Genomic DNA, 12458 nt, shown 5'->3' with positions numbered 1-12458 from the left:
TTCAAATGTTTACTACATATCTGAGCGTTTTCCCCATTAATAAGATCTTCTCGTTTGCACAGCTGAATCCACGTTTTCCTTGTGATAATGTCCTTAGGGAATTTATGAAAAGTGAGATCCTTACTTTTTCCTCTATATGAGAAGAATCCGAAAACTGCACAATTACTGGGCATTTTGTTATATATAAAACAGCTTTGATCAGCAAGGCGGAAGTGTACACCACGTTTGCTTGTAAACAACTGCCCGGTCAAAGGGTGATCGACCTTTGGTATGCTTGGGTGAATCTAGTCTATGACCTTGGCCACACCTATAGGTACTGCCTACGTCACAGTCTGTACCTGCGCAGAAGACTCATATTTTTGGTCGGGGTTGAGAAGACCTCCTTAATCTATAGACCTTGGTTATAACAATGTCACTGAGGGACGTCATCACTTTTGGGAATGTGTGGGTGGCTAAGACTGGCTTTAGCCTCATTTTCTTAAGTAAAAAAGTTAATGAAACGTAATTGGCAATGCACAGTATTTCCCAAAATTAGGCCATTGTATGGAGCGCTCCCTGCTTTGATATCATGGAAATCCATCAGTTATTTCAGGATTTCTTTAAAAAAAAAACACCATTACACGGCCTCTGGAAACGTTACTATCGTTTCCAGAGGCCGGGTAATAGTTTTTTTTCTAAATATCAAACAAACCGGCTTATGAATTTCCATGAAACTATAGCAATGAATGTTTCAAACTTTGGCCTAATTTTTGGGGGTACAATGAATTGACAGATGTGCTTAATCAACCCGTTTACTCTCAGAAAAAAGAGTGTCCTCACTTCACTCCGCATTCTCTACAGGTATAAACATAATAAAACATTAAATTGCATTATAGCGCACCGTGCCGGTTGACGCCAGGTTTATTTTTCCAATGAATCATACTTTTGAAACACAATATAGATGTAACATCCCATATTCTAATAACTTTTATACTGATATAGCAGTGCATATTTAAAACAAAATGAACAAACTTTCAATTTAACATATAAGCCTCCTCTGCCGCCCAGGAAAAACCATAGATAAAAAACAAAATCTCAAGTTTTGAAAAAACTATGGAAACCTGTGTATCCACGGCAATAATGCAGAGTAACTCAAATTTGAGTGGTGGAACCTCACTCTTATATTACTAATAAATAATAATGATAGTAATATTAATAATAAATTCGACTTGCTCGGGCTAGCGTGCGCTAGAAAGTGACCACTTACTAAATACCTCTTCAAACATCGAATACGTTTCACCCAACACTAAATTCTCATTGGCCACTGCCTACATAACAACTGAACTTAAGTAACAAGACACTTAAGATCTGCTTACATGTCGTTAGGACAATTATTTTTCGCTATACTTCGTAACGCGAAAAAATTATAGTCCTCACTTCACTCCGCATTCTCTACAGGTATAAACATAATAAAACATTAAATTGCATTATAGCGCACCGTGCCGGTTGACCCTAGATAATACCAAAGAAAGGGAGAGAAGGAAAGAAATGGAGAGAAAGAAATAAATGTTCCGATTGAAGGATTTACACATTTAACCTCTTTTTGAAGCCTTTGACAAACATGTTTACTTGAAACAGACTACCAACACTCATGTCTATGAAGACACCTATCATTGACGTTATCGTTTGCGATGCTTGAACTTGTAGCCACAGTTTTAACAAAAAATTATGTTTGGTTACATTACAGGAGCTTTTAAAAAACTTCTTAAAGATAAATCGATCAAAGGACAAAATCATTCCAGCTTCCTCTGTATCATGCCAAATACATCAAATATGGAAAAGCATTTGTGACAACTTTTTTTTTTTTTTTCTGTTCAACTAAGAAATCTTCAAAATTACAATAAACTTAATTCCCCAAATTTCAGAAAAGAAAACTTTAATGATCTATCAAAATAATAAAGAAGTTTTTCAATATAGGAAAATATAATCCGCACGGATTCTGCAACACCATATTATCAAAAAGATCCTTTGTATGCACCGATCTATCAGCTTAATGTTTCACAGGTGCTTGCAAAGATTTAACAAGTGAATTTTCCGTTGGATCTATGTAACCCCTCATTTCATGCATGCAAGTTATGGCATAAATAGCTTGATCACTGGAGATTACTAAAGCGCCGGAATCTAATAAAAGCGTCATAAATAAAGCAACATACAATGGCATTTCGCTTTGCTCTTGACCATTATTGTAAGTTTCTCTTTGTTGAAAGACAAGTTGGTAGGCCTTGTCGGTGCTGTCATTCATCGATGATAGAAGATGTCCTTGACAACTGAGGTCCCCCAATTTCCTTTCCAAATTAAATGCCACCGTTAAAGACGACTGCTGGCATTTCATTGCATTCACGATCCTGGAAAGCAGATTCCAAAAAATAAAACATTGTACATATATACTTATAATTTCAAAAACCTTTACCTTCTATATCAAAGTTAAATTTCAGCGAAAAATTTCCCATTTTATTTTTCCTTTTTTTATCTTTGCCGTATGTAATAAACCTTTTGTTACGTAAACACTCAAACTTTAACAATAAAGTTTCCCTTGTTAATATCAACAGTCAAGATGGAGAGGACTTTCACTCTGGAATATTGTACTTAAGAATTTTTACCTCCATTTTATTAATAACCTTTGGTATAAAGCACCAAACTTTAAGTTAAAGCATCAAATCCCTCTGTACCGGGACACCAATATTAGAGATTAAAAAACCTCAACATATTTTTAAAAGTAGCAAAACAATCTAAATAATGAATAACTCTCACAAGTCCATAACTCTGAAAAATGTAAGCAAGAATTGACCATTCATCCATGTTAGTTGACAACACTTCAAAAAAATCCGCTCTTTTGTACTCTTTCTGGGCTTACATACATTGATGACCTGAACAGTGTATTCAGTACAAGTTTAAATTCTTTGGTTTTCTATAATTTCCAAATCTGGCTTTTTGCTACCTACTTGCATTAAAATCGAAAACTTTTTATCTGGAACAACGTTCAAACATTGCCAAAGTACTTTACATAATTCTGTCGACTGCCTCCTGCTCCTTCGTGTTTAATTTTAAAGATTCATTTGCTGTCCAGTTTCCAACCACTCTTTTCATGATAAAAAAAAAAATGCGCTGTATTCATCGCTAAAAACTTCAGAATTACTCCAAACCTACTACTGAGGTGTCACAACATATAAATTTCCCAACACCAGAGGCGTCACAATATAACTATTAAATCTGAGGAGTCACAATATAGCGGTAAATTTCCTATGTCTGAAGCGTCTCAATATAGCGGTAAATTTCCTATGAGGCGTCGCAATATATTGATAAGATTGCCTACATCCGAGGCTTCGCAATGTGATAAATTGCCTACATCTGATGAGTCACAATATAGTAATTAACTGCCTACATCTTAGGCGTCGCAATAGAGTGATAAACTGCCTACATCTGAGGCGTCACAATATAGTGCTAAACTGCCTACATCTGAGGCGTCACAATATAGTGCTAAACTGCCTACATCTGAGGCGTTACAATATAGTGCTAAGCTGCTACAGTACATCTGAGGCGTCACAATATAGTGATAAACCGCCTACATCTTAGGCGTCACAATATAGTGATAAACTGCCTACACCTTAGGCGTCACAATATAGTGATAAACTGCCTACACCTTAGGCGTCACAATATAGTGATAAACTGCCTACAACTTAGGCGTCACAATGAAGTAATAGGTTAAATAAGTCTGAAGCAAGTATATGGTTAAAGTAACGACCAAAATAAAAAGAATGAATTTCTGCGTCAAAACGTGATCTCAACCAGAGCATCTGATATTTCTTCATTAAGCTCTCAACTAGCTTTGCTCAATATGCAAAAATACATAAATACTTTATCGTTTTCATTTTAACAATACCTCTCACGACAAATTTCGTGGAAATTATGTAACAGACAATTCTGTCCAAAAGATATTCGTTAAAATAACGATTTTGTTAATTCAGAAGGTTTGGCATTTAAACAAGATCTTTAACGACATAGTTTATCCTAATACTGTAGTTACGAAATTTGCCTTCAGTATTCGTCCTCTGTAAACCTTTCCAAATACAATTTAGAGTCTGAAAACCAATTATACTTGTAAATAAATCCAAATCTCTAAGCTTTAAGTAAATAGCTAGCATCCAATGCCCCTTCAAAACAACCATCCGCAGCTATGCCATTATCTAAAAATACTTCAATCTTCACTTCCTTAGATCTCCAATATCTAACAGACTTAAGAACTTTAGTAAAGATGTACCGCCGCTTTCAAAAATATCTAAAGATAATCCATTATAAAAACTTTTTAAATTTTTCCCCAAATGAGAAAGATATTGGCAAAGTTTTAATAGATTTCTATGCGATAAGCAGACTGTAGACTGATTAAATCCTTAAAAAGTTTGAAATAAAAAAAAAACTGCCTTTGCTTACCATTTCCATTCTTGGTCACCGTCAAAGGAATTATCTCTTAGTTTTTCTGATACCAGTGTCACCCATTCTCTTTTAATAAATTCTGCTCTGACCTATTGTTACCCAATCCAACAACCACAGTAACGGTTTTGAAATGGAATTTTGTGATCGCCCTTTTAGACGTCAATGACTATCTTACCGGACACAATCTAATTCTGTTCAATGTATTGTGAATAACAACAACCAACAGGCGATTAAAAACAATAAAATAAAATAACACAATGTTCCAATTTCCTTGTACCAACTGCTAAGTATACAAAATAAAAACAGCTATATTTTCACTTATCTTTTCGACGTCTTTCTTGGTACATTCCCGGCTCCAATGTCAAACCTCGGCCTTTATTGAGCTCTAGACCTCTTCCATCAAAGTTGATATGAATCCACACTTTCCCTCGATCTTTAACTAGCTTGACACTTTCGACGATGCTGCTCTTTGCGTACTAACTCGTTTCTGCAGCAGTTTTGGATGTTCCTTGTCCTCCAAGTTTATAAACAATCGCTTCTAATGCTAACATGTTCGTATCAGTTTTCTCAAAATAACGCGATGCTCATTCAAATGGTTTTCCATCATACTTTAACGAGGTGCGGATACTTGTTGAATATTCTGCTGGAAATCGGATAATAGATTGTCCATCACTTCTTGAAACGGTTTCAGCATTCTGATTGCTAGCGTGAAAACACTATTCACATCTGAAGCTGTATTTGACCCTGCCTGGCGTCCTGGCTAATAAATTCGACTTGCTCGGGCTAGCGTGCGCTAGAAAGTGACCACTTACTAAATACCTCTTCAAACATCGAATACGTTTCACCCAACACTAAATTCTCATTGGCCACTGCCTACATAACAACTGAACTTAAGTAACAAGACACTTAAGATCTGCTTACATGTCGTTAGGACAATTATTTTTCGCTATACTTCGTAACGCGAAAAAATTATAAACTTCTTCCCTTCCTTCAGAGCGTTTCGAAGTGGTACTTAATCACTTAACTGTGACGCAGAGGTTCCCCCAACCCTCCTTCCTTGTTTACACCTTTGGCTGTCCTAGTACTCCCCCCCCCCCTTCCTTCTTGCCTTCTTTCCATCATTCCCATTGTTATTAGGCTACCGAGTAAATCTCTATTAGGAAAGACTGTGTACTGCACATATAAAATGAGTCGGAAGAGCAATAAAATGTTTTATGGTGGTAGATAGTGATTAGATGGTTAACACAAATTATCGAACATAATAGAAGAGGTTTAAAACAGGGTTGTGGAATCGCACTGAGAGATATTCTACTCGGACTCCTACAAATTTTAGATTTGCGACTAAAAAATAAAATAAAATAAAAAAATAAAATAAAAACATTAGTAGAAATAGAAAATATTCTTTTTTCCTTGAGAGAGTTGTATATTTAGAATGATGTTATTAGGTCAAGACTGCACCAGGATTCAGAAATAATTTCACCGACTTCGACTCCTACATCAGAGCCCTTTTAGTACATCCAAGGTAATCATCGGCAGCAGTTGAAGTAGTAGCTATGATCTATTTCATATAGATTCGACTTTAGTCATGGCAAATATGTTGCTTTGTCCTCGCCATTGAAAAACTACAATTGTGCTGAAACTCTTCACCATTTACAACAGAGAGAAAGAAAGAAACCGCCTGAAAATTAGTATAAATCGGTAAGAAAAGTATGACTTTAATAAGTACATGATATATTGCAATATACTGCTAGCCATATATATATATATATATATATATATATATATAGAATTTCAAAATTTATCAAATGGCCGATGTCAATGACCTTATATGAAACATCTTTTAGAAGTCTACCTTCTAAGGAATTCAAGCTACTCTCTCTGGTGAAATTGATATGATAAATTATATCAAACAATGTTCTCTGTCATTTTCTTCCTGGCAATTGATGTATCGAGTAACCTGTGTTGTATGGAAGAATGAGTCCTACGGCTTAACCTAAAGAAAACTATATTTCTATTGCTTTACCAACACTCGCTTGATGTGCGAAGTGTAGGGTTAGCATATGCTTCTTCCGTCTCCTGTCATAAGTCTCATTCTTGATCTTCAATGTAAGTGAGTGGGTAAGATATAAAACGTTGGTCTTGTGTTTAGGTAAAGTCTAAAGTCACGAATCACATTACCAGGTATGCTGAACTTTTACTGACAAAAAATTTCGTATTGCTTGGGGTAGGTCATATGACAATTATCTATGGAGTTAAAAAGGCGTCTAACAATTCGGGGGATGGGAGGTACAGGGGATGAAACGTTATAAAAACGTCACTGAGGGACGTCATCACTTTTGCGAATGTGTGGGTGACTAAGACTGGCTTTAGCCTCATTTTCTTAAGTAAAAAGGTTAATGAAACGTAATTAGCAATGCACAGTATTTCTCAAAATTAGGCCATTGTATGAAGCGCTCCCTGCTTTGATTTCATGGAAATCCATCAGTTATTTTAGGAGTTATTTAAAAAAAAAAAAAAACACTATTACACGTCCTCTGGAAACGTTAGTAGATGTACAGTATGTCTACTGTAGGCTCTAGAGCCTTTAAATATGCGGCCCCGAGATTATACTCGTACAATAAGCTCCTACTAGACATCTCAATGATTGAAGACATTAAGGCTTTCAAGAGGAAACTAAAGACTTTCTTATTCTGTGAGTCCTTTGACAGTGACGATTTAACAGATTGAGCAATACGTGATATGAAATGATGAATACTCTGAACGAACAAGATAAAACGACTGTGGAGGTCCCCTAGGGAGTAGAGTTCCCCTGCTGTATAGAACCGGAAAAACAGCTGTCAAACTATAGTAAAACGACATACAAAAAGTCTCTAGTTAAAGACTAATTACAATATTACGAGATATAGATTTTTCACGTTTTCTGCCTTATTCGTCTTGGTATCATGGAATAACTTTTAGCTCATTTGATTGTTTACTCATTATGAATAATAATAATAATAATAATAATAATAATAATAATAATAATAATAATAATAATTAAAAAACACCATGGTTTCTAACAATATAGGTTATTGAAAAAAAAAATTGTGAAAACTTCTGTTTTTTAAATATATAACGTATATAACTACAGATTTTTAATGCCCGTTAATAATGTATTAATAAATTGATATATTGATAATGATGATAATCTCGAATAAACATTATCTTTTTTAGAAGCATATAGTAATGCGGTCATAAAACTCTTCGTACGTTTATTCTATATATATTTTTTTTTCTTTTTTAAATCATCGCTTCTCGAATTTATTGCATAATCTTATCCATACAAATAGGAAGATTATTAGTTTAATCCCTTTATACGGTAATTTTGTATATTCTGCTTCAAAATGCCATAAAAAAACCAAAAATGCCATATTTTTCCTGATTAAAGAAAGTAGTGATTTCAGGCAGACCTTTCCAGGAAGAAAACGCTTTTTCATGGAGTAACAAATATCTGTCTCAGAATAGAAAAAAAAACAGGTGCATATATATATATATATATATATATATATATATATATATATATATATATATATATATATATATATATATATATATATATATATATATATATATATATATGTATATATATATATATATATATATATATATATATATATATATATATATATATATATATATACATACATATATATATATATATATATATATATATATATATATATATATATATATATATATATATATATATACATATATATATACATTTATATATATATATATATATATATATATATATATATATATATATATATATATTTATATATATGTATATATATATATATATATATATATATATATATATATATATATATATATATATATATATATATATATGTATGTATGCATATATATATATATCTATATATATATATGTGTGTGTCGGTGTATATATATATATATATATAATATATATATATATATATATATATATATATATATATATATATATATAGATAGATAGATAGATAGATACTCCTCATCAACGTCGTATTCTTCGTCTGTACTTCTTTCAACCTGAATAATATTAAAACTGAAAATACATTATTACATTACAACGCACTGCATATTATACATATTTTTCAGGAAAAAAATGTAATGGCTGTTTTATGAAATGATATTGAGGCTAACAATATTATTATCATTCTTACAAATTCTCACTTGGTTACTTAGCCGTTTATTTGTGTAATTATTTGAACCTAATTCAATTTTTACCAACCAGATAATTACACAGAGGCACACACACGAGTACACACACATACATAAACAAGCTATAATGAATGTTGATATATCAAGATATTCATGATCACAGATTCTGATGCAAAATGCTGTAATCTGATTAACATACTCGAATGATCTTACTTGGTAGAATGTTATACATGTAAGCGAGATAAAAGACACTCCTTCGCGAGGATGAATGGAAGACAAGGCATTTACATGTGAGCACACATTAATCATGAATATAATAGAATATGAATACACCGACCATGCAAATACTTATTTGTGATGAATGTGTAATGTGATATCTATTTCGAAAATACGATGTCACTTGCAAGAGATTCTAAAGTTCTTTGATATCTTTTCAGTCTACTGACTTTCCTTCTTCGTTAGTGCCTTTTCCTACTAACCAGACTGTAGTGATTTTCTGCATTATTCATGATATTCTTGTAAAATTAAATGTTTTAAATCATTCTCACCTAACAATTCCAGTACATAAATAAAATATGAGGATTGAAAAGGAAAATATTGATGATATCAAGAACGACGTTTTGAAATCTTCAGGTTAGATGTGAAATTTGATGAATAAGAAAAATTTTTGAAGAGAATAAGTTATATGACTTGAAAATCTAATAAATCGCCAAGGGGTTTATATAGACCTAGGATAAAGTTGGATAAAAATAAAAAAAAAAATTGAAAGTCTTTAAAGAGAAAACAGGAAAAATTTACCAACTTGTAAGGCGGTAACACATTCACTTAATTACTTTACTTTGAGGGCTGCTCTTCCGGAAAAAAAGGACACTCCAAAACTAGCGTATAAGTGAAAGGAGGTTTTGCATTCATGTATAAATACAGATCCTGTGGCACTGTTGTCATACATCACGTCTTCCTCTCCACCATGAAGCTCATTGCATCGGTGAGTGCCTTGTGTCTGTTTATCGTCTGTTTTAGTGGTGCAGTCTTTCCAAAGAAAGAAAAACACGCGACTTTAGCTTTTGGAACAAAGCAGTTTGTGACTAGAGAGGCTATTTTGAATCTTCTTCAGAGGATATCACAGGAAAAAGGATGGACCTCCGAGGCTCCTAGACTCAAGAGACATGGGCTTCGATCCTTGTGTTTAATGACCTTTCATGAATTGTAGAGTGCCCTTTAGATTAACTATATTGTTAAAAAACCGTAATTTTTATCGGAAATTCTTCGTAAAATTCTATTGTTCTAATCCATATTTCAGTTAAATATTGACAGAAGCTTACCGTTATTATCATACAATTTTTTTTTACAGTATATATATACATATATATATATATATATATATATATATATATATATATATATATATATATATACATATATATATATATATATATATATATATATATATATATGTGTGTGTGTGTGTGTGTGTGTGTATGTGTGTGTTTGTGTGTATAAATAGATATATGTATGTATATATGATCAACGACCAGGCCTCTTCTCTACCCAAGCTAGAAACAGGGCCAAGCAATGGCTGTAGATGAGACTCAGCAGGTAGATCCATAGGCTCCTCCAAACACCTCCATCCTCATCTCACAAGGATGATGAGGTTGCACACGCTACTAGAAACTATAGAGCTAGAGTGGGACTCAAACCCTACAAGTCAGAGGACGTTACCAATAGGCTACCGAATAGGGTATTCCGTCTGGATATTAGACTGCCACGATATCCAAGGATATTCCTGCACTTAATGTATTCATACATTCACGATCCTATAAACATTAATTATCATTGCTACGTAGGACAACTGACTTATGAAATACATTTTATTAGCTCTAAGTGTTTATAGTTTATATAGGAGATATTTATCTTAATGTTGTTACTCTTCTTAAAAATTTAATTTTTCCTTGTTTCCTTTCCTCTCTGAGATATTTTCCCTGTTGAAGCCCCTGGGCTTATAGCATTGTGCTTTTCCGTCTAGGATGTAGGCAATTAATAATAATAATAATAATAATAATAATAATAATAATAATAATAATAATAATAATAATAATAATAATAATAATTCTGTGACAAAAATATACGGATTCCAGATGTGTTCGTGCGTCCAATAGAATTTTGCATTTGTAACTCAGTGAATATTATGATGGAAATTTATAAAAGACTTATTTCTAAGATACCTAATAGACATATGTTTTAGAGGTCTGGTGTTTTCTTGTTATAACAACCCAAGGTTTATTGCCGAATTTAGATGTAACAAAACCATCTATGTTGTTAAAGGAAAATACACGTAAACAGAGTACTATGATTGAATACGAAAATAATGATGATATCTATAACTGCGTTACGAAATCTTAAAATTAAATGTGAAATTTCATGAATAAGAAAAAATATTGAAGGCGATAAATAATATGACTAGAAAATCTGATAAATCACCAATACGTTTTTTTGGAGGTCTTAAATAAAGCTTCATAAATAAACAATGGAAAATTGTGAGCGTTTTAGATAAAAGATAAAAACAGAAATAATAGACGAATTTCTAAAGAAGCTCGTAAGGCCAGTCGCCTTACATGCGAAATATAATAACCTTGCAACACATTCGACATAAAATGGGTAGAAGTAATTTCACCTTCCCTTACGACCTGTAATAGCGGCTCCTTCTATCCACGTTATCGCCTATTGCGAGGAAATGTAAAATTACTTTACGAATGCATAAATGACAATAAATGTCGGAAGTGAGAGTCCCTTTACCCCTGGCCACACCACGCTAAGTCCTCGGCCTCCGCCCCAACTCTCGCCGGCCGCTAGACCGGAGGGCCGCCCGCCCAGGCACCTCCGGTACCAACCCGGGATATTCATTATTAATCATTTCTCAAGGAAACTCAGCTTATATCAGTAGTCCTCTTTTTTCAGAAAGACACAAAGGGTGGGGTCAAGTGTTTTAACAACTGAAATTTCAAAAAATGTCGGAAGTGAGAGAGACATTGAACGATTTCCAGACGATTGTTGATCATACCTCGGGAAACTCAACTTTATCAGTGATCCTCTTTTATTAGAAAGACACTTAAAGGGTCAAGTGTTTTAACAACTGAAATTTCATATCCTTTGACACCTTACCACCCTTACGGGAAAAGATACCTGGCTGGCATAAGGCTGGCATTTCTCTAAATAAATGACCTACGCTGTTATAAAGAATCGTAATTTTAATCGTAAATTCTTTGTGAAAATATACTGTTCTCGGCCGTATTTTAGTAAAATACAGAAATTCGTGATATCTACCCAACTTTGTTATTATCTTTTACGGGTTAGTGACCGTAATATCACTCCTTTACATCAACATATCCGTTTTTAAAACGGTAAATGCCTGGCAACATTTATTCCAGGATTTTTACCGTTTTCTTACGGCAATTTTTCAACAGTGTAACCATAAGAGGGTTGCCGCTTACAGTGAGTCTTACTAGCCTTGTGTAGAATGTACAGTTTGTTAGCAATCAACCATTTTCTGTATCAACCTTCCTCTTTTCCCTCTGGCTCTTCTTATTTTGCTGTTCAAGTAATTTTATATGAAATTAGTGTACTTGTTTTTTTAACACAAATATTCAGAAGAGCTTTATTATAAAAATGATCTAAGTAATAATAATAATGATAATTACAATAAGAGCAATAATAATAGTAACCATAACTATAACAATAATAAAAACAAGCTCCTGAACAATAATGAACGGAATCACATAAGAGAG

General features: G+C 33.1%; 1 protein-coding gene across 1 annotated transcript in view; it reads left to right on the top strand.

Annotated features, from left to right (window-relative positions):
• The first annotated feature begins 9615 nt into the window (after nt 1–9615).
• Nucleotides 9616–12458, top strand: part of LOC137631467 (uncharacterized) — a 9075-nt gene continuing 6232 nt past the window's right edge. The window contains exon 1 of the mRNA XM_068363229.1: nt 9616–9661. Within this exon, the coding sequence (XP_068219330.1) occupies nt 9644–9661 (18 nt within the window). The 5' untranslated portion in view covers nt 9616–9643. The remainder of the gene's footprint in view (nt 9662–12458) is intronic.

Source organism: Palaemon carinicauda, chromosome 39 (assembly GCF_036898095.1).
Source record: "Palaemon carinicauda isolate YSFRI2023 chromosome 39, ASM3689809v2, whole genome shotgun sequence".
NCBI classification, from domain to species: domain Eukaryota; kingdom Metazoa; phylum Arthropoda; class Malacostraca; order Decapoda; family Palaemonidae; genus Palaemon; species Palaemon carinicauda.
Note: the sequence above shows the minus strand (reverse complement) of the source record. Positions and strands in the feature narration are given on the sequence as shown.